This window comes from Aquarana catesbeiana, linkage group LG07, assembly GCF_042186555.1.
Source record: "Aquarana catesbeiana isolate 2022-GZ linkage group LG07, ASM4218655v1, whole genome shotgun sequence".
In the NCBI taxonomy this organism is placed as follows: Eukaryota; Metazoa; Chordata; class Amphibia; order Anura; family Ranidae; genus Aquarana; species Aquarana catesbeiana.
In genome coordinates this window covers 331,800,707-331,828,667 of record NC_133330.1, presented here as the reverse complement: position 1 = coordinate 331,828,667, position 27,961 = coordinate 331,800,707, and the positions used below count along the sequence as shown (strand labels likewise).

At 43.7% G+C, this 27,961-nt stretch overlaps 1 protein-coding gene across 3 annotated transcripts in view; it reads left to right on the top strand.

Annotated features, from left to right (window-relative positions):
* FGGY (FGGY carbohydrate kinase domain containing) overlaps positions 1-27,961 on the top strand; it is a 319,083-nt gene that overhangs the window by 83,680 nt on the left and 207,442 nt on the right. For all 3 annotated transcript variants that reach the window (XM_073593859.1, XM_073593858.1, XM_073593857.1), the window contains exon 5: positions 7,395-7,483. In XM_073593859.1, the coding sequence (XP_073449960.1) occupies positions 7,395-7,483 (89 nt within the window). The remainder of the gene's footprint in view (positions 1-7,394; positions 7,484-27,961) is intronic.

The window sequence follows — 27,961 nt, the reverse complement described above, 5'->3', positions numbered from 1 at the left end:
TGGCCCAGTGGCCAGATGCGGCTCTTTGCTTGCCTTTATCCGGACCTTGGGGCTTTATTCCTCTCACTGACACCAATGATAGGGCTTTATTCCTCCCACTGACACCAATGATGGGGCACTATTCCTTCCTCTGATACCAACAGTGGGGTACTATTCCTTCCACTGACACCAACACTGGGGCACTATTCCTCCCACAGATACCAACATTGGGGCACCATTCCTCCCACTGACACCCATGATTGGGCACTATTCCTCCCACTGACACCAACACTGGGGCACTATTCCTCCCACTGACATCAATGATGGGGCACTATTCCTCCCACTGACATCAATGATGGGGCACTATTCCTCCCACTGACACCAATGATGGGGTACACACTATTGTTACTGGTGCCATGACATTTTCTAATCCCACTGGGCACAATCCAGCCCCTCTAAAGTCTGAAGGATAATAAACTGGCCCTTTGTTTAGAAAGTTTGGAGACCCCTGGGTTAGAGGTTTGGTTGGAGTTTACAGTTTAGGTTGAAGCGTCTGTCAGTGTTTCGGTTGAGGATTGGGGACAGAGTTTAGGTTGAGGGTCTGGGTCAGAATATAAGTTGAGGTTTAGCGTTTAGTTTGAAGGTTGGGGTTGGACTTTGGGTTGAGGGTTAGAGTTTAGGTTGGAGGTTGCAGTTTAGGTTGAGGATTAGGGTTTGGGCTTAGGCTGAGTATTGGGGATTAGGTCCACCCGGTCACAAATCAGGCGATTTACAGGCAGATGGATTTCCCGCTGAATTTCAGCCAACCGAGCACTGGCTGTGTATGACCGCCTGAAATGGCTACAGACTCTTCTGGCCAGTGTTCGCACATCTTGCAACCCTGGGTATGTATTTAGGAAACGCTGCACCACCAAACTGAGGACATGTGCCAGGCATGGCACATGTGTCAACTTTCCCTGTCTAAGGACGGACAGGAGGTTTGGGCCATTATCGCACACCATTATTCCTGGCTACAGCTGGCGTGGTGTGAACCACCTCTGGGCCTGTCCCTGCAGAGCTGCAAGAATCTCTGCTCCGGTGTGGTCCCTGTCCCCTAAACACACCAGTTGAATTACAGCATGGCACCTTTTAGCCTGACTCAGGTAATAGCCCTTTGAATGCTTAGGGGGTATCTGATGTTCATAGGGAAATTCTGCACAGGAGGGCATGGAGGTGGAGGAGGAGGGGGTAGAGCTTACAGGTCTGGCATCATCACCACCAGCTGTATGGAGACGTGGGGGCACAACAAGCTGCAGCACCGATCCCTGTCCTGCAGCCTTTTCGAGCTGCAAGCAGCGTTACACAGTGTGCTGTGAACGAAATATATCATCCCTGTCCATGCTTGCTGGACCACGTGTCAGCAGTAAGGTGGATTTTACAGCTGACTGCCTTGCCCAACGATGCCAGCACATTCCCTTGCACGTGATGGTAGAGAGATAGAACAGCCTTACGTGCAAAGTAGTAGCGACTGGGAACCTGCCATTGTGGTACAGCACATTGTGCAAATTCACGGAAGGGGGCAGAATCCACCAGGCTGAAAGGCAGCAATTGGAGAGCCAACAGCTTTGACAAGCTTGCATTTAGACGCTGGGCATGTGGGTGGCAGGGACTGTATTTTTCTCCCGCTGCAGCAGATGGGGCAGAGAAATTTGCCAGCTACAGTCTATAGCTGGTGGTGTGCTGCTGGCAAATGTGCTGCTAGGACCTGGGACACCCTGTGCTATACCATCATCCCTGTCAGTGGAGGCTGCTGAGAGGTAATGACTCGGTATAGCAGGGAAAGACTGAAGTAGGTAAAGAGGAGGAGGAGGGACATATTTGTGCCCCTTTTGTGTGGCTTTTAGGTGCTCTTGTCAACGGGCTGAGTGGTTGGACGTTAAATGCCTTATTAAGCATGTGGTACCCAAATGGTTGGTGTTTTTGCCACCTTTGATGTGCCTGAGACACAATTTGCAGATAGCAACAGTGCGATCTGCTGCAGATGTGCTGAAAAAGGTCCAGACAGCTGAGCTTTGGGGAGTGGGCCAGGAGATAACAGCTGCAGAATGTGATGGAATAGAGTGGCTGCTCTCTACTCTTTCTTGATTTTGGCCTCCTTGGGGTTGTGCCGCCTCACCTTCAGTTTATTCCTCTGCTCTATCTGGCACCCAAGTCGCATCAGTGACCTCATCATCATCATCATCTCTATCTCCTCCATCTTCATCATTACCACTGGAGACAACTTGGCAATACGCTGCAGCTTGGGGAATACGAATGCCAATTTGTCTACCAGTGTTCCTCCCTCTCTCTAGGCTCATGTTCCTGTCATCCTCAACCACAGAACCAACATCTGAATCCAGTAATGGCTGGATATCATCAAGGAGCAAGTGGCTGACGCTGTGGTCAAATAACTCTGCTGACTCCTCAATGGCTGCTGTTTGGGCTATGGCGGGAATAGATGTGGACAAGGAGGCAGGTTTATCCACTCTGGCAACTGCAGGGGACTGCACACTTGTATCTGCTTGCATGACAGAGGATGAGGAGGATGAGGAAGGTTCAGTAAGCCAGTCCACCACCTCCTCTGCATGCTGTGGCTGGATAGCACGGGCAAACTCACTAAACAGAGGAAATTATGCCCTGCCTGAGGACTGACCACCTCGTCCACCTTTGCCTGTGGACACATTTGTTGCTGGCCCCCTTACAGTGCCAAGGGAACGTCTGCCTTTCCTTGTTGTTCTCCCAGACATTATTGGGAGGGAGGGGGCGATGCTTATAAGCAAATGTAAAGAAGAAGTTGAAATCTGTACGTAGATGCACTTTAATCAATGTAAAGAGATGTTTGGTGCACTTTAGTGTGAGTACTCACACTACACAGACACACTCCACAGATACACTATAATATACTGCAATATAATGCGCCAAACATACAGTGATGCACAGAACTATATGGCGTTAAACTGGCAGTGACACACACAGAACTACATGGCGTTAAACTGGCTGCTTCAGCCAATCAAGGCTTGCAATGCACTGTTCAGTGCCGCAATGTATTGAGGTCGGTTCGGGGGGGCGAATAAACTGTCGAACGACCTGAACGTCCGAACAGCGAAAGTTCAGCCCAAACTTATGCTCAGGCCAAACAGTTCGCTCATCCCTAATGCCTAGTTTAGATTCTAGGTTGCAGTTTAGGTCAATATCCATATTTCCATGGCAGTGGGTGGCCCAAACCTCTCCCCTGAACTAGTAAGTGCTCCACCGGACCCTTATACAGTACTTGGTGGATTTTGAATATCTGCCTGGTGTAGTGAATTTCAGAGTCTGATCTACTGAACAGAGTTGCTGAGATTCACTCAACACCCATACAAAACACACACAAGCATAGGGAACATCAAAGAATACCAGCTGCTTAGGCAAGGAGACCAGGCCTAATTACATTTTGCTCTTTGATGTTTACTGTACTTTGTCTTTGGTACATACTTTGTTTAAAATTGTCTAGCAAAGAGAACTAAGTGTTCTTAAAAGTTTGCACTAGAACGTACTGTTGCCTTACCTCTATTTATGTCTTCTACTGCTATTGATGGCTAACACGGTACAACATGCAACTTGCTGGCAGCTTGCGCCAAAATATTCGGTGTCTCCTCCTTTAGTTGTTAGCTTTGTTTGGGTAATAGAGGAGGACTACTCTTCATTCTAATGTAGTTGTTAGAAGTTCTGAATATTTCAGGGTGTCTCTCATTATCTGTAAAAGCTGGGCAAAGTCCATTCTCCATCTCGCCTCCTCCACCCATGAGAGACAAAGAAAAAGGCCAGAGCCTTCTGGAGCCCTGCGATAGTGTCCTTCTATTTCCCATCCCGCTAATGGGAGCTCATATATAAAGATTTAAATACCTGACACTCTTTCCATCACTGTAAAAAATATAAAAAAGCTGTCAGGCTCTCCTCCGCTGTAAAGAATGAGAGAATTGATGACAGAGATACACAGCAGATTAATGTCTAGCTCCTTAATTGCTGCTTCCCACAGATCTGCCAAAAAAGTATGAACACCGACTGCTTGTTTCCCCTTATCTTCAGTGTTTAAACGTCCAAAGTAATTTGCTTCTTCTAGGATGGTTTTAATATGCTGGATTCCTCTAAAACAGGCAACTCTTATGATGTAGATCATACTTAGTGGGCACTTTATTTATTAAGTACACCAATCAAGTAGAAAAACATAATGATTTGGAGTTTCTTTTTTTTTTTACAAGTTTTTAATCTTTCTTTCTTTCTTTCTTTCTTTCTTTCTTTCTTTCTTTCTTTCTTTCTTTCTTTCTTTCTTTCTTTCTTTCTTTCTTTCTTTCTTTCTCTCTTCTCTCTCTCTGTCTATGTATGTGTATACAAATATATACAGTGTATACCGTATATATACACATATTATGATGTAGATCATACTTAGTGGGCACTTTATTAAGTACACCAATCGAGTAGAAAAACATAATAATTTGGTGTTATTGTAAAAGAAAACCAAAAAAAACAAAAACGCAAAATCATTATGTTTTTCTACTTGATTGGTGTACTTAATAAAGTGCCCACTAAGTATGATCTACATCACTGTATATATGTATATACACATACATAGACAGAGAGAGAGAGAAAGAGAGAAGAGAGAAAACAAGAAAGGAGAAGAGAGAAAACAAGAAAGGAGAAGAAAGAAAGAAAGAAAGAAAGAAAGAAAGAAAGAAAGAAAGAAAGAAAGAAAGAAAGAAAGAAAGAAAGAAAGAAAGAAATTGAATTGTAAAACAAGAGATAGAAAATTAAAAAATTTTTTTTTTTTTGTTTTTTTTTTTTTTACATTTTACAATTCAATTTACAATTTTCTTTCTTTCTTTCTTTCTTTCTTTCTAAATTGAATTGTAAAATGTAAAAAAAAAAAACAAAAAAAAAAAAAATTTTCTTTCTTTCTTTCTTTCTCTCTGTCTATGTGTATGTATGTGTATATAAATATATACAGTGTATACTGTATATATACAAATATATATTTATTTTAAATAAACTTTTAAAAAACAAACATTTAATACACGATAAAGAATTCTAGGAGCACTAAAGATTACCTAAAGAGAGAGTTGTATATATATTTGTGTGTGTATGTGTATATATATATCTATATATATATAGATATCTATATATATATCTATATATATATCTATATATATAGATATATATATATCTATATAAAATGTGTGTGTGTATGTGTGTGTATGTGTATGTGTGTATATATATATATATATATATATATATATATATATATATATATATATATATATATATATATATATATATATTTATATATACACTATATTACTGATTTTCAGATCGTTAGTACAGTGCTTTCGACTTCGCTTTTTTGTCAGACAAAAGCTGGATGTGCAGACTATAAAATTTTTGTCGGACGTATACTCAACATCCGATTTTCGTTTCATTAGTACGGTTTTCGTACGAAAAAAACCCATAAGAACAAGACTACGCATGCTCAGAAACGAAAGAATACATACAAAACTACTCAACACATTACATCACTTCTGACGTTGTATTCTGTTGTACGAGAATTTTTGTATTGTGAGTAACTTCTTCACTTTCGACATGAGACTAGCATGCCACAAAAAATGGACGGACAGTCGTCCGAAAATCTAAGCGTGTGTACGAGTATTTAGGCCTTCCGGGAAGGCCGTCCACAAGGTTTAGGAGTGTGTCTATGGGAATGTTTGACCATTCTTCCAAAAGCGCATTTGTGTGGTCAGGTTAGGTGAAAAGGCCTGGATCGCAGTCTCCGCTCTAATTCATCCCAAAGGTGTTCTATCAGGTTGAGGTCAGGACTCTGTGCAGGTCAGTCAAGTTCCTCCACCCCAAACTCACTCATCTATGTCTTTATGGACCTTGCTTTGTGCACTGGTGCGCAGTCGTGTTAAAAAAGGAAGGGGCCATCCCCAAACTGTTCCCACAAAGTTGGGAGCATGAAATTGTACAAAATGTCTTGGTATTCTGACGCCATAAGAGTTCCCTTCACTGGAACTACGGGGCCAAGCCCAACCCCTGACAAACAACCCCACACCGTAATCCCCCTCCACCAAATGATCTGGACCAGTGCACAAAGCAAGGTCCATAAAGACATGGATGAGCGAGTTTGGGGTGGAGGAACTTGACTGGCCTGCACAGAGTCCTGACCTCAACCCGATAGAACAGCTTTGGCATGAATTAGAGCGGAGACTGCGAGCCAGGCTTTCTCGTCTAATCTGACCACACAAATGCGCTTTTGAAAGAATGGTCAAACATTCCCATAGACACACTAATAAACCTTGTGGACAGCCTTCCCAGAAGGCCTAAATACTCGTACACACGCTTAGATTTTCGGACGACTGTCCGTCCATTTTTTGTGGCATGCTAGTCTCATGTCGAAAGTGAAGAAGTTACTCACAATACAAAAATTCTCGTACAACAGAATACAACGTCAGAAGTGATGTAATGTGTTGAGTAGTTTTGAAGCTGTTACAGATGCAGGCAGGCGTCACAATACTTTTGACAATATTGTGTATATATAATTTGTTTTACAAATAAACATTTGTTCCATGACAAAGGATTCTCAGAGAACCATAGGTTATCTAAAGAGAGAGTTGTTTCCTTTCAGGCAATCTGTCTCTCATTGACTCCTCCTGCAGACTTATCTGAAGGTATAGACAGGAAGAGGGAGAAGTCACAGCTTCAATTTGCACGTGTGTGTGTTAAATTATAGCTTGAACTACAGAGCTCTATGAAGAGGGCTTTATCAAGGGAGCAAATTAGGAGAACCTTAAAAAAGATGTGCAAAGAAGTCAACCGCTCCACCTGCAGGTTGCAGGCTTTGGAGTAATTTTTATTACATTTTTTTCAATAGTTTATTAGTTTTTAAAGCTTATTAATATGTGTTATTTTACAATATGATTTACAATGTATTTATATTATTTATTCTTTCTTTCTTTCTCTCCCTCCCTCTCTCCTTTTTGCTCTCTATATCTCCCTGTATATATATGTTTGTATGTGTTATACTGTGTATGTGTGTGTGTGTGTGTATATATATGTATGTATGTATATATATATATATATATATATATATATATATATATATATATATATATATATATATATATATATACAAACATGACAGTGTATTTTCAGAGCACACAGATTATCTAAAGAGAGAGTTGTTTCTTTTTAAGCAATCTGTCTCTCATTAAAAGTGTCTACAGACCTGAAGGTATGGATAGGCAGGAGGAGGGAGAAGTCACCACTCTGATTTGTGTGTGATAAATTACAGCTTGAGCTACAGAACTCTGTGAAGATGTGACTTCATCCAAATATTATTTATTCTTTTTTTTCTTCTTTTTTTGCAGAACTTGCGCCAGGAATGTTGGGATAAAACTGGTCAATTTTTTGACCTTCCAGACTTTCTGACCTGGAAAGCTACAGGATCCCTCACTAGGTAAGGTGTATGTGTGTGTGTGTGTGGGGGGGGGGTTGTTGCTATGTTTCCAGTATGTGTAGGGCCTACAAGTCATTCATAAAATGCAGGCTTTGATGTGGAGCCAGCAGTGTCTTATGAATGCTTCTCTGCATATTCCAGAGGTTGGTCACATGACTTCTACTGGGTATTACGTGTCTAGGCTCCCATGTTGTGAAACGCGTCGAACTCTTGGGACATTCTACCACAGTGGTTCTCAACTCCTGTCCTCAGGACCCACTAACAGGCCAGGTTTGCAGGATAACTGAAATCCCAGGTGATATTATTTGCTGCTCAGTGATTGCAGTATTCTAGTCTGCATCTCCCCAAGGTAATACTTAAAATCTGGCCTGTTAGTGGGTCCTGAGGACAGGGGTGGAGAACCACTGTTCTAGCAACTTTTTTGCCAGCAAAGAGAATGGGTATAATATATATATATATATATGGCCTACATTGTCTCAAAGGGACTATTTCCTATGCTATTTTAACCATGCGTTTTAAACTTTTGAATAATATTTTATATTATTTTGATATATTTATGTGTTTGTCCTATCTAGTACCAGTAAAATCCGACAAATATGGATTTTTGAAGTGAAATATTTATGAATGTGGTACACCCTTAGCGTTTTGCAAGAGGGGAAAATCTTCCAATGGGGTCACTAGTTCTGCTGACCTGGGGGGGGTCCCCAAGAGATTCACTTAATTTGCAGGGATTTCCTCTCACTTCCTGTTTTGTCTATGGGACAGGAAATGAAGGTAACTCTCCCCCTTGGGACAAAGAAGGCAAAAGCAAACCTTACAGGGGGGCTGTAACCCTCCCTTACTCTATCCAAAATGTGGAAAAAAATGTTGCCTATATTGCTATTTGTACTGGGAACACACCATCGGTCTCCTCTCCTCTGAGAGGACGTGGATCTGTGTGTTTACACACACAGATCCACGGTCCTGCTGTGTTCACGGGCAATCGCGGGTGCCCGGCGGACATCGCGGCTGCCGGGAACGCGCATCGAGTGCCTAATGACACGGCAGGTGGCCCGGAGGGACAAGGGGTTCCTGCCGCCGTTATATGACTATGCGCGGTAGGGAAGTGGTTAAGGACACAGCGGCCGGCTTCCCAGCCCACTCCTTAAAGTGGTGTTCCGGCCGAAATCATACTTTTTAAATAAAAATACCCCTATAATACACAAGCTTAATGTATTCTAGTAAAGTTACTCTGTAAACTAAGGTCTATTTTGTTAGTTTATAGCAGTAGTTTGTTATTTTATAAACTTACAGCAGGCCGTGGCCATCTTAAGTGTGGGCATCTGAAGCCAGACTGTATTTCTTCCTAGATCTCATCCTTGCAGATCTCGCACATGCTCAGTGCAGCACAAGCAGTGTAATAGATTTCAGGTCAGGTTGCCATAGCAACAGCAGTGTCAGAGGAAGTTGCCGCCCCTTCCCAGAAGGCATTGCAAACAGGAAATGATGCGATGGGCCACGGCCAGGGAGGAGGAAGTGAAAAATGAATACAGCAGATGTACAGTAGGTGCTGAGAAAAAAAATTAAAAAATATCCAATTTGTTTACAGTGCACAGTTTAGTGAGGGATGCTGAAGAGTTGTAAAAGTGGGTGGAACTCCAATTTAACAACCAGCTATACACAGTTTGCTAAAGAGAAAAAAATAAAAACGCATGTTCAAAAACGCAAAACGCGCCTGAAAACTTCATCAACTGCAACAGCATAGATGTGAACCTAGATTAAGAAACTTTAGCCTTGTACAGCCTTAAATACCTATACCCTTAAAGTCCTTTAATCGCAGCCGTCATGGCCCAGGTGATCAGGAATGCGATACGGGAAACGCAGAAAGATTTTTTTAACGCAACAAGCTACATTTGGCGTGTCTGAAACCAAACACGCTTTGTTCCAAGACAGACTTCATCCTTCATTGGACTGACCTTCATAAAACTCTTACCACGTATATTACAGAAAATCCCGAGATTACTAGCGTGGAGCGGGGCGGTGGGAGGACGGGGCGATGGCGGCGCTTTATAACAGATGTTTAGCCATAATATTAAAACCGCTTACCTCTCGCTTCTCCCTACAACCTTTCCCTCCTTAATTAAATTATGAGGATTTCTTGGCAGCTCCGTCACATATAAAACCTGCGCGGACTTTACTTTTTCCTTTTTTTTTTTTTTTTTCCAAGGTAGATTTCTGGTGAAGAATCCGTTCTTGATTAATCTTCCCACGTGCGCTGTAATTTTTCCACGTCGTTTACAGCAGGATGATAAAACTTTAGAGATTTGATTTATACTCGGCAACCTTCCATCTTCGCAGCCAAAAGAAACACTTCTGTGTCCTGGAGAAAATCATCTCTATCACCAGTGACGTTATTCAATAAAATCAAACTTTTATGAAAAAAAGCGAAACAATGTAACATGTTCTGCTCACTAGCTTCATTTAGGCTAGGTTCACACCTATGCGGGTTGTGGTAGATGAATTTTCTGATGTGTTTTTATCTTTTTTTTGACATGCGTTTTTAATGCGCTTTTAACCACTTGAGCTCTGGAAGATTTTTTTTGCTATGTTAACTGGTAATTGTGCGGCCATGCAAATGAAATTTATATCACTTTTTTTCACACAAATAGAGCTTTCTTTTTGTGGTATATGATCACCACTGGGTTTTTTTGCCATATAAATGAAAAAAGACTGAATTTAAAAAAAATATATATATAATGGCTGCCAGTGCTGAGCAGTATGTTCTGGTTTGGGGGGGCAGATTGCCGCACTAACATCGCCATAGGCGTGCGCACAGGGTGTGCCAGGTGTGCCTAGGCACACCCTAATCACCCCGTGTGGTGCATTTCCAATGTTTAAACCCCTGATATTTCACCAAATAAAATAAAAAATCTCTTTTTTTATCTCCTAAAAAATTGCAAAAAATAATCAAAATAATATTGTAACTGCTCTACTGACACCTTCCGTATATATACACATGCACACACATGCATATGTGTTTGAGCTTTGGGGCGCACACCTATGAACATCGCTTAGTGCAGATAAGAGTGGACATTACTGGGGTGGGTACTATGTTAATCAGATGCATATACTGTATCACTCAGGAGATTTAATGTGTTTAATTCGCCTGCTGGATTTTGAAGTGTAATGTAACTGATTGTTGTCTCATACATCAGTGTCATCATGTGTTATGAATATAACTTCATCATAGCAAGAGTTAGGGAATTGAATTAAACTAAGTTCATGTGATGTCAATAGTATAGAGCACTAACTCCAGTCTAACAGATGTGTATTTTGCTAGACCCCTGGTGCCCAACCTATGGCCCGGATGCAGCCCTTTGGTACTTTTACGGCTCTCGTGGCCCCTGCAGACAATAATCTGTGTTTCTTTATTGCACTGTTATGGCAGTGATTTTTAGCAGTCTCATGTAATATGTCTCCAGTCTATGACTGTCTCCTGAAGTATGTCCCCAGACTCTTGCAACCCTATAGCATTTCCACAGTCTCTGACACACTTCTGTGGCATGTCCGCAGTCACTGACCATCTCCTCTACAATATCCATAGTCTCTGGCCATCTCTTGTATTATATCTGCAGTCTCTGTTCATCTCTTGTATTCTGTCCACAGTCTCTGACCATCTCTTTTATTATAACTGCAGGCTCTGTCCATCTCTTGTATTCTGTCCACAGTCTCTGACTGTCTCTTGTATTATATCCACAGTCTCTGACCATCTCTTTTATTATTACTGCAGTCTTTGTCCATCTCTTGTATCATGTCTGCAGTCTCTGACTATCTCTTGTATTATATCTACAGTCTCTGACCATCTCTGGTATTATATCCACAGTCTCTGGCCATCTCTTGTATTATATCCACATTCTCTGACTATCTCTTGTATTATATCTACAGTCTCTGGCCATCTCTTGTATTATATCCACATTCTCTGACTATCTCTTGTTGTCTGTCTGCAGTCTCTGACTATCTCATGTATTATATCCACAGTCTTCTACCTTTTCCTGTATCATGTCCACGGTCTCTGGCCATCTCTTGTCTCTCTCATGCCCATAGTCTTTTACTATATTCTGTTGTGTCTCTGACACTGGATTTTCACTGAATTTCAAGGACGGACATTTGGCGATGTTAAGGGCCACCCTGGAGGCCTCCCCGTATCCAGAAAGTTGACCATCACTGCTCTAGACTGTTTAGGACTAGGGATGGGCTCGATGTTCGAGTCGAACTTATTCGTTTGTTTGTAGAACAAACAAACAAATGGGGCGCTCGCAGGACGTTTGCACATCGCGGAGGGCCCCATAATGCACTGCCAGATCACAGTGCGTTGAAGGCTGCTGATTGGCCAAAGCATGCGCCTGACCTATATGCTTTGGCCAATCACAGCGCGATGTACAGTAAGAGCCATAATTGGCCAAAGGCAGGGTCAATCATTTCTCAGGGAGCTAAGTCCATGCCCCACACTATATAAGGCTGCTCAACGGTGGCCGTGTATAGTGTGAGTTAATGGAGATAGTTTAGGCAGGCTAGTTATTGGATTGAGCATGCAGTCGGTGTAGACTATATAATACAGTGCAGTCAGTGTAGCGTGTATACAGTGCAGTCAGTGTAGAGTATATAATACAGTGCAGGCAGTGTAGACTATATAATACAGTGCAGTCAGTGTAGAGTATATAATACAGTGCAGTCAGTGTAGACTATATAATACAGTGCAGTCAGTGTAGACTATATAATACAGTGCAGTCAGTGTAGACTATATAATACAGTGCAGGCAGTGTAGAATATACGAGGTGTGTCTATTAAATAACAAGACTGATTAAATAACTCACCTTTATTTATATGTATTACAAATTGAATGCTTGTCCCCTTCAATATATTCCCCATTTGCACTAATACATTGCTGCTGTCTTGTTTTCCACTGGTGAGGCTTGGAGAAAATCAATTCCTGTCAGCTGTTTCAACACATCCGCCGTTTTCTTCTTCACAGCATCAACTGACTCAAAACATGTCCCTTTAGGCACTGCTTTTGGGAAAAGATAAAAAGTCGCATGGTGCTAAATCGGGCGAATATGGGGGATGTTCAAGTGTAGTAATGTGCTTGTCGGTTAAAAACCACTTCACAAAAGGTGCTGTGTGAGCAGGCACATTTCAAATTGACACATTGTTCAATTTTTAAACGTAACATTTTTTCGGCACCCTACAGAAAACACAACCAAACTAAATGGCGACTCACAATCAACTGAACGTCATAGAGTGTTGCTGCTTGTCATGCAGGTTCAAGCACGTTCAAGGTCACCACGCATGCAGTTATAACTGGTTCTGACTGCTTTGTTTACTAGGCGGCATCACAGTCTCGTTATTTAATAGACATACCTCGTATAATACAGTGCAGTCAGTGTAGAATATATACAGTGGGGACGAAAAGTATTCAGACCCCCTTAAATTTTTTACTCTTTGTTATATTGCAGCCATTTGCTAAAATCATTTAAGTTCATTTTTTTCCTCATTAATGTACACACAGCACCCCATATTGACAGAAAAACACAAAATTGTTGACATTTTTGCAGTTTTATTAAAAAAGAAAAACTGAAATATCACATGGTCCTAAGTATTCAGACCCTTTGCTGTGACACTCATATATTTAACTCAGGTGCTGTCCATTTCTTCTGTTCATCCTTGAGATGGTTCTACACCTTCATTTGAGTCCAGCTGTGTTTGATTATACTGATTGGACTTGATTAGGAAAGCCACACATATATAAGACCTTACAGCTCACAGTGCATGTCAGAGCAAATGAGAATCATGAGGTCAAAGGAACTGCCTGAAGAGCTCAGAGACAGAATTGTGTCAAGGCACAGATCTGGCCAAGGTTACCAAAAAATTTCTGCTGCACTTTAGGTTCCTAAGAGCACAGTGGCCTCCATAATCCTTAAATGGAAGACATTTGGGATGACCAGAACCCTTCCTAGAGCTGGTCGTCCGGCCAAACTGCTATCGGGGGAGAAGAGCCTTGGTGAGAGAGGTAAAGAAGAACCCAAAGATCACTGTGGCTGAGCTCCAGAGATGCAGTCGGGAGATAGGAGACAGTTGTAGAAAGTCAACCATCACTGCAGCCCTCCACCAGTCGGGGCTTTATGGCAGAGTGGCCTGACGGAAGCCTCTCCTCAGTGCAAGACACATGAAAGCCCGCATGGAGTTTGCTAAAAAAACACCTGAAGGACTCCAAGATGGTGAGAAATAAGATTGTCTGGTCTGATACCAAGACCAAGATAGAACTTTTTGACCTTAATTCTAAGCGGTATGTGTGGAGAAAACCAGGCACTGCTCATCACCTGTCCAATACAGTCCCAACAGTGAAGCATGGTGGTGGCAGCATCATGCTGTGGGGGTGTTTTTCAGCTGCAGGGACAGGACGACTGGTTGCAATCGAGGGAAAGATGTATGCGGCCAAGTACAGGGATATCCTGGATGAAAACCTTCTCCAGAGTGCTCAGGACCTCAGACTGGGCTGAAGGTTTACCCTCCAACAAGACAATGACCCTAAGCACACAGCTAAAATAACGAAGGATTGGCTTCACAACAACTCCGTGACTGTTCTTGAATGGCCCAGCCAGAGCCCTGACTTAAACCCAATTGAGCATCTCTGGAGAGACCTAAAAATGGCCGTCCACCAACGTTTACCATCCAACCTGACAGAACTGGAGAGAATCTGCAAGGAGGAATGGCAGAGGATCCCCAAATCCAGGTGTGAAAAACTTGATGCATCTTTCCCAAAAAGACTCATGGCTGTATTAGATCCAAAGGGTGCTTCTACTAAATACTGAGCAAAGGGTCTGAATACTTAGGACCATGTGATATTTCAGTTTCTTTTTTAATAAATCTGCAAAAATGTCAACAATTCTGTGTTTTTCTGTCAATATGGGGTGCTGTGTGTACAATATGGGGTGCTGTGTGTACATTAATGAGGAAAAAAATGAACTTAAATGATTTTAGCAAATGGCTGCAATATAACAAAGAGTGAAAAATTTAAGGGGGTCTGAATACTTTCTGTCCCCACTGTTATACAGTGCAGTCAGTGTAGAATACATAATACAGTACAGTCAGTGTAGTATATATAATATAGTGCATAGTATATAGTGCAGTCAGATTAGTGTATATAAAGCATGAGTATATAGTGCAGTGCAGAGTATATAATACAGTGTATTGTAGTGGTTAAGGGGAACCCTATGACAGAATTAAGAAAAAAACGGCATCAAGACCCCCCAAAATCCATGTCAGGCCCTTGGGGTCTGGTATACAGTGCCTTGCAAAAGTATTCACCCCCCTAGGCATTTTTCCTGTTTTGTTGCCTCACAACCAGGAATTAACATGGATTGTTTGAGGATTTGCATCATTTAATTTACAGAACACGCCCACAACTTTGAAGATGTTTTTTTTTTTTTTATTTTGAAGCAAACAACCAATAGGACAAAATAACAGAAAAAGGTAATGTGCATAACTATTCACCCCCCTAAAGTCAATACTTTGTAGAGCCACCTTTTGCGGCTATCACTGCTCCAAGTTGCTTTGGATAAGTCTCTATGAACTTGCCACATCTTACCACTGGGATTTTTGCCCATTCCTCCTTGCAAAACTGCTCCAACTCCTTCAAGTTGGATGGTTTGCGCTTGTGAACAGCAATCTTTAAGTCTGACCACAGATTTTCTATTGGATTGAGGTCTGGGCTTTGACTAGGGCCATTCCAACACATTTACATGTTTCCCCTTAAACCACTCAAGTGTTGCTTTAGCAGTGTGTTTCAGTCATTGTCCTGCTGGAAGGTGAACCTCCGTCCTAGCCTCAATTCACGCACAGAGTGGTACAGGATTTGCTCAAGAATATCCCTGTATTAAGCACCATCCATCTTTCCCTCAACTCTGACCAGTTTCCCAGTCCCGACTGCTGAAAAACATCCCCACAGCATGATGCTGCCACCACCATGTTTCACAGTGGGGGATGGTGTTCTTTGGGTGATGTGATGTGTTGGGTTTGCGCCAGACTTAGCGTTTTCTTTGATGGCCAAAAAGTTCAATTTTAGTCTCATCAGACCAGAGCACCTTCCTCCATACATTTTGGGAGTCTCCCACATGCCTTTTCGCAAACTCAAAACGTGCCATTTTGTTTTTTACTGAAAGTAATGACTTTCTTCTGGCCACTCTGCCATAAAGCCCAACTCTATGGAGCGTACAGCTTATTGTCTTCCTATGTACAGATACTCCAGTCTCTGCTGTGGAACTCTGCAGCTCCTCCAGGGTTACCTTAGGTCTCTGTGCTCCTCTCTGATTAATGCCCTCCTTGCCCGGTCTGTGAGTTTTGGTGTGCGGCCGTCTCTTGGCAGGTTTGCTGTTGTGCCATGTTCTTTCCATTTGGTTATGATAGATTTGATGGTGCTCCTAGGGATCATCAAAGATTTGGAGATTTTTTAAAACCTAACCCTGACTTGTACTTCTCAACAACATTGTCCCTTACTTGTTTGGAGAGATCCTTGGTCCTCATGGCAGTGTTTGGTTAGTGGTGCCTCTTGCTTAGGTGTTGCAGCCTCTGGGGCCTTTCAAAAAGGTGTGTATATGTAATGACAGATCATGTGACACTTAGATTGCACACAGGTGGACATCATTTCACTAATTATGTGACTTCTGACGGAAATTGGTTGCACCAGAGCTTTTTATGGGCTTCAAAACAAAGGGGGTGAATACAGACGCACATGCCAATTATCAGTTTTTACTTCTGAAAAATAGTTTTATGTATATATTTTTCTAATTTTACTTCACCAACTTAGACTATTGTGTTCTGATCATCACATATAATTCAGATTTAAAAAAAACATTGAACTAAAGGCTGTAATGTAACAAAATAAGTAAAAAGCCAAGGGGGGTGAATACTTTTGCAAGACACTGTAGATTTTAAGGGGAACTCCACACCAATTTTTTTTAAAATGGCGTGGGGTCCTCCGAAAATCCATACCAGGCCCTTATCAGAGCATGCAGCCTGGCAAGCCAGGAAAGCGGGAATGAGCAACCTCCCCTCCTGAACCATACCAGGCTGCTTGCCCTCACCATGGGGAGGGTGCTTTAGTGTGCCCCCCAAAGCACCTGCCCCTATGTTGATGGGGACTAGGGCCTCTTCCCGACAACTCTGGGCTGTGGTTGTCAGGGTCTGCGGTAGGGAGGCTTATCGGAATCTGGAAGCCCTCTTTAATAAGGCGGCCCCCAGATCCCGCCCCTCCCGATGTAAATCACCTATCAATCACGCCGCCCATTGGACCTGAAAAATAGCAAAAAATGAAAACGCTCTGCCTCCATGGGAGGTCTCCCACCGATAGGCAAGGGCGGGGCCACCCGGTGATGTAATTTTTAAATGCACATTTTTCCACCAGTCGTGGAAAAATCACACTGCGTTTGTGGTGCCATTAAGAATAATGGTCCCCAAATGCATGTTGCGCATTTTGCTGCAATTTGAAATGGCGTTCAGAATCTCTGTGATTTCAAATCGCCAGGTGTGAATGCAGCCTGTAAGAAAAGACAAAAAGGTATTTAGCACTTAATATTTTTTTTTAGTGCATTTGTGTTTTTTTTTTTAAATATAAAAGATGATGCCATGCCGAGTAAATAGATACCAAACATGTGACGCTTTCAAATTGCGCACACCCGCACAACGACGACAAACTATGTAAATTTTACTATAAATAAGCAATAGATATACAGAGGAGGTCTAGTGCTACAATTACTGCCCATTATCCGACGTTCGTGGCGATACCTCACATGTGTGGGACGATCGCTGTTTGCATGCGCGCGTTTGCCTTTGCACGCTAGCACGGGAGGATGGGGCACTTTTACTTTTTTTTTTAATTATTCATTTTCTTAATTTTTTTATTTTTACAATGTTGCTTTTAAATTTTTTTACATTTTTTTTACCCCATTTCCTTGCTGTCAAAGAATGTAAACATCCTTGTGACAGTAATAGGCAGTGACAGGTACTCTTATGGAGGGATCTTTAAGACCCCAAATCCCTCCTTTGCACTTGAAATCACTTAAAACGCCAAGATCGGCATTTTTTAAATGCTTTCGATTGTCAAAAAAAAATTGCTCCGCAAACATGCCAGTAAACTGGAAATTATGTCATGTCATCACTTCCGGGTTACAATAGCGAGACCCGATCAAAGCCGATTCCCGGCTTTCTTCGGGTTTCCGATTAGCCGGTGGACGTGCCGTCTAGTAGCTCAGGTTTCCCGGTGTGAAGGCGGCGGGGGGTAGTGGGGAACGTCCCCTCCTGCTGCTTCTAATAACAACCGAGTGGCTGTTTAGACGCTCCGATTGTTATTACAAGAGAGCCGAGCACCGGCTCTTAAAAAGATACCAGGGTGATGCCTGCAGCTGCATATCATCCTGGTACCACGAAGTCAAATAACGTACCAGCATAGGCATGCGCACAGGGAGTGCCAGGTGCAGATACCCCTGATATTTTACCAAAGCTCCCTAAACTGGGCTCCTCAAAACATTGTAAAAAAAATAATAATAATACAATTGTAAAAAATAATAAAAAATAAAAACTACTGACACGAACCTCTGGCCTACTGGCACCGTCCACTGCTGTACTGACAACCATCTGTATATATACACATGCGCACAAACGCATATATCTTTGAGCTTTTGGGTGCCCCCCCCTAATGCAATAGGCTGTCCACACCTATGTGTAACAGGTACATGATTTGGCAGCAAGTGGTTAATAATAACTCATCAAAAGCCCAGAGTGCTCTGGGAATCCTTTGTCATGATTGTACCCCAATTCTTACCTGTATATTAAAAAAAAGCAATATAAACAGAGAATAAATTGGACTCAGAACTATTGTATTTTATCTTCCAAGAAAGGCAAAGGAATGCTGTCCGCCCAAGCGACTGCTGGGAGTTCTCCGTGTCACCGTACAGTGTTGTGTTTGGCGCGGATTACGCCATTATCATCACTCGCTATGAACTCGCTATTATTATTTAAATTGGATATTCTTTTTAGATGCTGTGGATCAGCAGCAAAATATTAAAATGAGTCTCCAGAGCCCCTTTTCATTCTTGGACTTCAAACGTTTCGGTTAAGTCTGTATAATTCATAACAAAAAGTCTAAAAGCCCGACTGTAACCTAATATCCGCCGGGGCTATCAGACTACACGCCTGCTCTACTGAAGTGTCAGAGTGTCATTAACAAAGTGTCTGAGCTGTCTGAAATCTTCCATAATATATTGGAACGTCACCCCAGGGTGAGATCCGGGAGATAAATACAGGAGAGATACCCCGCACTCTTCACCCAGCTCATTGTTTTCTTCACTGGTGTTCTTCCCAAGCAGTCCTTCATTTACCCCATTGTCCTGTTTTATACCAGTGCTCAAAAAATTATCAGAAACCTCTAACCCAACATTTCTACTTCCAGGTAACTCTAGAATTTTTTTTTACAAGTCCATCGAGGATCAGTGGGAAAAAATACCCCTTACATTGATGGTCAGTGAGAAGAATGTCCCTTACATTGGTGATCAGTGAGAAGAATGTCCCTTACATTGGTGATCAGTGAGAAGAATGTTCCTTACATTGGTGATCAGTGAGAAGAATGTTCCTTACATTGGTGATCAGTGAGAAGAATGTCCCTTACATTGGTGATCAGTGAGAAGAATGTCCCTTACATTGGTGATCAGTGAGAAGAATGTTCCTTACATTGGTGATCAGTGAGAAGAATGTCCCTTACATTGGTGATCAGTGGGAAGAATGTTCCTTACATTGGTGATCAGTGAGAAGAATGTTCCTTACATTGGTGATCAGTGAGAAGAATGTCCCTTACATTGGTGATCAGTGAGAAGAATGTTCCTTACATTGGTGATCAGTGAGAAGAATGTCCCTTACATTGGTGATCAGTGAGAAGAATGTCCCTTACATTGGTGATCAGTGAGAAGAATGTCCCTTACATTGGTGATCAGTGAGAAGAATGTTCCTTACATTGGTGATCAGTGAGAAGAATGTCCCTTACATTGGTGATCAGTGAGAAGAATGTCCCTTACATTGGTGATCAGTGAGAAGAATGTTCCTTACATTGGTGATCAGTGAGAAGAATGTTCCTTACATTGGTGATCAGTGAGAAGAATGTCCCTTACATTGCAGGTCAGTGGGAAGAATGTCCCTTACATTGGAGGTCAGTGGGAAGAATGTCCCTTACATTGGAGGTCAGTGGGAAGAATGTTCCTTACATTGGAGGTCAGTGGGAAGAATGCTCCTTACATTGGTGATCAGTGAGAAGAATGCTCCTTACATTGGTGATCAGTGAGAAGAATGTTCCTTACATTGGTGATCAGTGAGAAGAATGTTCCTTACATTGGTGATCAGTGAGAAGAATGTTCCTTACATTGGTGATCAGTGAGAAGAATGTTCCTTACATTGGTAATCAGTGAGAAGAATGTCCCTTACATTGGTGATCAGTGAGAAGAATGTCCCTTACATTGCAGGTCAGTGGGAAGAATGTCCCTTACATTGGAGGTCAGTGGGAAGAATGTTCCTTACATTGGAGCAATGGCGGCTGGTGCTCAACATTTTTGGGGGGACGCAAACAAACTAATTCTGAAAAAAAACATTAATTTGCAGCCTCACTGTGCCATCAAACGCAACCACTGTGCCATCAAACGCAGCCACTGTGCCCATCAAGCGCAGCCACTGTGCAATCAATTGCAGCCACTGTGCCATCAAACGCCGCCACTGTGCCCATTAACAATAGCCACTGTGCCATCAAGCACGGCCACTGTGCCCATCAAACGCAGCCACTGTGCCATCAAACGCAGCAACTGTGCCATCAAATGCAGCCACTGTGCCCATTAAACGCAGCCACTGTGCCCATTAAGCGCAGCCACTGTGCCATCAATTGCAGCCACTGTGCAATCAATTGCAGCTACTGTGCCATCAAACGCCACCAATGTGCCCATCAAATGACGCCACTGTGCCATCAAATACCGTCACTGTGCCCATCAATGGCAGCCACTGTGCCACATCAAATGCCTCCACTTTGCCCATCAAATGCTGTCACTGTGCCCATCAAAAGTTGCCACTGTGACCCCCCCCCGCCCGCCGACTGACCGGCACTTACCCTATCTCGGTGGCGAGTCAGGCAGCGGGTGACGACGGCGAGCTTTGGGACCTTGCAGCAGGTCAGACAGCGGTGAGCTGTGTCCTCCATGAGTCTTCTCCCCTCCTCCTGATAGGCATCCAATCGCAGCGCCTGTCCTTTTGGGCAATCAGGTGACAGGTATCAGACCTGCGCTACCTGATTGGTGGAGAGGCTGTTCATTGTTAGAAAAGCGTATATTCATTTGCTTTTCTAACACACCTGGGTGGACTCCGAGCGCAATGCTTTGTGCTCCGAGTTCACCTTTTTTGAAGCCTATTAGAGCCTATGGCTTCAATCAGTTGCTTTAAAAATACACCACCGCCGCTGTAATTCAGGGGCCCGGCGTCCGAAAAGGGGCCGGACGCCTGAATAGGGGGTGGCGGCGGCGGCCATGGATAGATTCAGGCAATGCTTGAATCTATTCATTAGTAATAGAGGGGGTGGCTGGAGAGAGGGGGCGGTACCTGTGTGCCCTTAATGGATGCACCACCACTGCATTGGAGGTCATTGGGAAGAATGCTCCTCACATTGGTGGTCAGTGGGAAGAATGCTCCTCACATTGGTGGTCAGTGGGAAGAATGCTCCTCACATTGGTGGTCAGTGGGAAGAATGCTCCTTACATTGGTGGTCAGTAGGAAGAATGTTCCTTACATTGGTGGTCAGAGGAAACTTTCATAGAAAACCTGCTCCAGAGCACTCTGGACCTCAGACTGGGGCGAAGGTTCATCTTCCAACAGGACAACGACCCTAAACACACACAGCCAAGATAACAGAGGAGTGGCTACAGGACAACTCTGTGAATGTCCTCGAGTGGCCCAGCCAGAGCCCAGACTTGAACCTGATTGAACATCTCTGGAGAGATCTGAAAATAGCTGTGCACCGACACTCCTCATCCAACCTGATGGAGCTTGAGAGGTCCTTCAAAGAAGAATGGGAGAAACTGCCCAAAAATAGGTGTGCCAAACTTGTAGCATCATACTCAAGAAGACTTGAGGCTGTAATTGGTGCCAAAGGAGCTTCACCAAAGTATTGAGCAAAGGCTGTGAATACTTATGTACATGGGATTTTTTTCATTTTTTTATTTTAATAAATTTGCAAAGATTTCAAACAAACTTCTTTCATGTTGTCATTATGGGGTATCGTTTGTAGAATTTTGAAGAAGATAATGAATTTAGTCCCTTTTGGAATAAGGCTGTAGCATAACAAAATGTGGAAAAAGTGAAGCGCTGTGAGTACTTTCTGGATGCACTGTATATACAGAGGTCAACATGTTTCGCCAGAGCGTGGCTTCTTCGGGACCCAATATATTGAGCATAAATCACTAGATGAGGATGATAGCGTATTGTTAGCACCAATCACATACATAATATCCATAATATAGTTATTATCAGTAAACACATCTATAAGTAAAAAAAGATAGAGGTGCTCATGTTAAAGAGGTGGATCGTAGAGCCCAGAACATTGGCCTCGGGGGGCAGGCACAGGGGCATCAAAGGTGCTAACAATACGCTATCATCAATTTACAATGTTGCAGTCTGATCACTGGGGGAGGGGAGACTAAGGAAGTGCTTTCACCTTCCTGCAGCAGACTAGTGACATTATCTCTGCCTAGGCAAAGTCACTAACTAGAGCTTAAAGCAGAGCTCTACCCAAAAGGGGAAGTTCGGCTCGAAGACATCCTCCCCCACTCCTGTGTCTAACTTGGTATGTCATTTTGGAGGGGGGGGGGAGTGGGAACCGGGTTTTGACAGGTATTTGCTCCTACTTCCGCCTAAGCCACCAAAGTGGAAGTTCTCCCCCCCCCTTCTCCCGCAGTCATCTGGGACATGTTACGGGTCCCAGAACACTGGGGGACCATTCACAAATCTTAGCGCAGCCTGTGCGTGTGCGGCGGGCCCACGGCTGTGAAGCCTAAAGCCGCACAGCCGGCTGCCCACAGTTAATATGCAGCGCCGGGAGGCTAGTGAAGAATTAGCCCGTGACTTAGACCCCTTTCACACCGAGGGCGTTTTGCAGGTGCTATAGGGTTAAAAATAGCGCCTGCAATCCGCCCTCAAACAGCTGCAGCATTGTCTCCAGCGTGAAAGCCCGAAGGCTTTCACACCGGAACGCTGCGCTGGCAGGATGGGAAAAAAAGTCCTGCCAGCAGCTTCTTTGGAGCGGTGAAGGAGCGTTGTGTTTACCGCTCCTCCACCGCTGCTCCCCATTAAAATCAATGGGGCAGCGCTGGGATACCGCCGGCAAAACGCCGCTATTGCGCCGCATTGCGGGCGGTTTTAACCCTTTCTTGGCCGCTAGCGGGGGGTAAAAGTGCCCCACTAGCGGCCAAAATGCGCCTCTAATCCGACGGCATTTTAATAGCGGCATTTTACCGCCGACGCTATGGGCGGCCCGGTGTGAAAGGGCTCTTAGTCTAAGAATGACACTAGATCCTTGGACCGGTAAGTGTCCATTTATTAAAAGTAAGCAGCCATAGGATTTGTGGCTGCTGACTTTTTTTTAATTTCTATTTTTTTTTTACAAAAACTCCTATTTAAGCACTTGCTGACTGGCCTATAGCAGTTTTACAGCTACAGGGCAGCAGTTCTGCGCAGGATCACATACAGTATCTCACAAAAGTCAGTACACCCCTCACATTTTTGTAAATATTTTATTCTATCTTTTCATGTGACAACACTGAAGAAATGACACTTTGCTACAATGTAAAGTAGTGAGTGTACAACTTGTATAACAGTGTAAATTTGTTGTCCCCTCAAAATAACTCAACACACAGCCATTAATGCCTAAACCGCTGGCAACAAAAGTGAGTACACCCCTAAGTGAAAATGTCCAAATTGGGCCCAATTAGCCAATTTCCCTACCGATGTCATGTGACTCGTTAGTGTTACAAGGTCTCAGGTGTGAATGGGGTGTTATCGCTCTCACTCTCTCATACTGGTCACTGGAAGTTCAACATGACACCTCATGGCATAGAACTCTCTGAGGATCTGAAAATAAGAATTGTTGCTCTACATAAAGATGGCCTAGGCTGTGGGAAGATTGCCAAGACCCTGAAAGCCTCTTCTAAAGATGATGCACAAGAAAGCCTGCAAACAGTTTGCTGAAGACAAGCAGACTAAGGACATGGATTACTGGAACCATGTCCTGTGGTCTGATGAGACCAAGATAAACTTATTTGGTTCAGATGGTGACAAGCGTGTGTGGCGGCAACCAGGTGAGGAGTACAAAGACAAGTGTGTCTTGCCTACAGTCAAGCATGGTGGTGGGAGTGTCATGGTCTGGGGCTGCATGAGTGCTGCCGGCACTGGGGAGCTACAGTTCATTGAGGGAACCATGAATGCCAACATGTACTGTGACATACTGAAGCAGAGCATGATCCCCTCCGTTCGGAGACTGGGCTGCAGGGCAGTATTCCAACATGATAACGACCCCAAACACACCTCTGAGATGACCACTGCCTTGCTAAAGAAGCTGAGGGTAAAGGTGATGGACTGGCCAAGCATGTCTCCAGATCTAAACCCTATTGATCATCTGTGGGACATCCTCAAATGGAAGGTGGAGGAGCACAAGGTCTCTAACATCCACCAGCTCTGTGATGTCGTCATGGAGGAGTGGAAGAGGACTCCCTTGGCAACCTGTGAAGCTCTGGTGAACTCCATGCCCAAGAGGGTTAAGACAGTGCTGGAAAATAATGGTGGCCACACAAAATATTGAGCACTGACAGGCTCACCCCACCCCTTCAACCTCTGCAGCAATGCTGGCAGCACTCATACGTCTATTTCCAAAGACGACCTCTGGATATGACGCTGAGCACGTGACCTCAACTTCTTTGGTGGACCATGGTGAGGCCTGTTCTGAGTGGAACCTGTCCTGTTATACCGCTGTATGGTCTTGGCCACCGTGCTGCCGTTCAGTTTCATGATCTTGGCACTCTTCTTATAGCCTAGGCCATCTTTATTTAGAGCGACAATTCTTTTTTTCAGATCCTCAGAGAGTTCTTTGCCATGAGGTGCCATGTTGAACTTCCAGTGACCAGTATGAGAGAGTGAGAGCGATAACACCAAATTTAACACACCTGATCCCCATTCACACCTGAGACCTTGTAACACTAATGAGTCACATGACACCGGGGAGGGAAAATGGCTAATTGGGTCCAATTTGGACATTTTCACTTAGGGGTGTACTCACTTTTTTTGCCAGCGGTTTAGACATTAATGGCTGTGTGTTGAGTTATTTTGAGGGGACAGAAAATTTACACTGTTATACAAGCTGTACACTCACTACTTTACATTGTAGCAAAGTGTCATTTCTTCAGTGTTGTCACATGAAAAGATAGAATAAAATATTTACAGAAATGTGAGGGGTGTACTCACTTTTGCGAGATACTGTATATTTTTTTTCAAAATTGTCAGTCTTTTTTTTATAGCGCAAAAAATAAAAACCGCAGAGGTGATCAAATACCACAAAAAGAAAGCTCAATTTGTGGAAAAAAAAAATTACATAAATTTGGGTGCAGCGTCGCACGAGCGCGCAATTGTCAGTTAAAGTACTGCAGTGCCGTATCGCAAAAAATGGCCTGGTCAGGAAGGGGGGTAAATCTTCCGGGGCTGAAGAGGTTAAGGGCGGCTTTTGATAAAGGGCTTTTTTTGAAAAATGATAATGTTGCTGTATATTGTGACATGTCAGGAATTTATTCAAGTGTCTGATACATCAATACATTTAAATAGATTTATTTTACATTAAAAAAAAAAAGTCCAATTGCTATCGTTCCCCCTTAACTGTCACTGACCGCGCACACCGACAGTTAGTGGAGCGTTGCCTATAGTTGTGTAGAAGTGGTGCGATGTTGTCAGGCGCTGCGCCCTGTGTACATATCCGACGCTTGCCAGTTCGTGTAGCCTAAAGCGAGACAGTTCACGGTGAAGACGGGGGAGGGGGGGGGGTGTTCCGCCGCAGATAAAACTCTGGCAGCCCTCCACGCGGCACCGCTCGGCGAGCCAAGGATGAAGTCATCCCCGGTCCCACCAAGCCACGGCGAGGAGTCTTAACTTGACAAAGCCAAGGCTACTTGATAAACAACGAATCGAGATCCCGCGGCAAGACGACTTTCCATATCCCGTCAGGCCGCGTTTCGCTCTTCCCTTGTCTGCTCTCCCCTCCCCCCCTCCTTTTTTTTTTTTTTTTGGCCCATACAGGATTTGAAAGTTGAGACGTTTTTTTGCGGTCTTGGACCGTTTCGGAGGAATGATCTCAGGGAGAGGATGGATGTGCTTCAGACAAGTTCCAGCTTTTTATTTTATCTTTTTTTCGCTCTTCACATGCTTTTTTTTGTTTTCCCCATTATAGCGTCTCGCTTTTTTAAAGGATCGCTATCCCGAAAAACGAGAGTCGATGATATCGGAGAGCCAATGACTTTCCCAACCATAATAAACCCAAAAAACAAAAATGTATTATATTGCAGTTTACTAAATCTTTTTTAGGCTTCATTCACACCTTGGCCATTTGAATCGCCGGCGGATTCACTGCGATTCTGCCCGCGATTCCAAATTGCAGCAAAATGCGGGACACGTTTGCGATGCCATTACTTCTTAATGGCGCCCTCAAATCACGGTGCATTTACCACGCGATAAATGGCGCCACAGTTGTGGCAAATCGCAACGCGCGCCGCTGACGCCCAAAAGAACTTCCTGCTTTGCAGCGCGAATTGGGGTGCGATTAACGCGGGACGCATTTGCGATGTCATTACCTCTGAATGGCACCCCAATTGTGCTTCGAATTTTGACGCGATAAATCGCGCTGCAATCGCGCCAAATCGCAATGCGCGCCGCTGACGCCCAAAAGAAGCTCCTGCTTTGCGGCACGAATTGGGGTGCCATTAACGCGGGATGCATTTGCGATGTCATTACTTCTGAATGGCACCTCAATTGTGCTTCGAATTTTGCCGCGAAAAATTGCGCTGCAGTCTTGGCAAATCGCAATGCGCGCCACTTACGCCCAAAAGATGCTCCTGCGTCGCAGCGCGAATTGGGGTGCCATTAACACGGGACGTGTTTGCGATGTCATTACTTCTGAATGGTACCCCAATTGTGCTTCGAATTTTGCCGCGATAAATTGCTCTGCCATCGCAGCAAATTGCAAGGCTCGCTGCTGTCACCCAAAAGATTTTTCTTCCTAATGGCACCCAATCGCATTGTGATTTTGCTGCAATAAATCGCGCTCCAACTGTGGCAAATCACATCGCGTGCTGCTGTAGCGCGATTGGGGTGCCAGAAGTAACGTGGGATGTGTTGGCGATGCCATTACTTCCTAATGGCACCCCAATCTCCCTGCAATTTTAAAAATCGCAAGTTCGCAAAACTTGTCACTCAAAATGGAGCAGGAGGTTTTTTTTGGGGTGTCAGCGGTGCATGTTGCGATTTTACCGCGATTGCGGCACGACTTATCGCAGAAAAATCTCAGCGTGATTGGGGTGCCATTAAGAAGTACCGCGTATCGCGGAATATGTTTGCAATGCCGTTACTTCTTAATGGCACCCCAATCACGCTGCGATTTTGCCGTGATAAATCTCGCTGCAATCATGGCAAAACGCAACACATGCCGCTGACATCCCCAAAACAGCTCCTGCTCCTTTTTAAGTGACAAGCTTTGCATGTTGCGAACTTGCGATTTTTGTACAATTTTTTGTGCAAAATTTGCAGCGCGATTGGGGTGCCATTAAGAAGTAACAGCATTGTAAATGCGTTCCCTCGCAATAAATCCTGCTGCAATTGCAGCAAAATCGCAACACGTGACGATGCTTGTGCTCAATAAGGAGCAGGAGCTTCTTTTGGGTGACAGCGACGCGCCTTTTGCGATTTGCCATGATTGCAGCGCAATTTATCTCGCCAAAATCAAAGCACAATTGGGGTGCCATTTGGAAGTAATGACATCGCAATTGCATTCCACGTTAATGGCACACCATTCGGGCTGCGAGTTTGCCGTGATAAATTGCACTGCAATCGTGACAAAATTGCAACGCAATTTAAAAAGGAGCTTCTTTTGGGCGACAGTGGCACGCGTTGATTTATCACAGCAACATCGCAGCACGATTCGGGAGCCATTCAGAAGTAATGGCGTCTCGCATTTTGCTGCAATTTTTAATACACGGACAGAATTGTGGCGATTCCGCCCGCGATTCAAATCGTCTAGGTGCGAATGGAGCTTTAAGCTTTCTTTCTTCTATTTTCATCTGGTGATCTGACCAGTAAGTCTGTTGTTTTTCAGAAGAACAAGCTCTCCTGCAG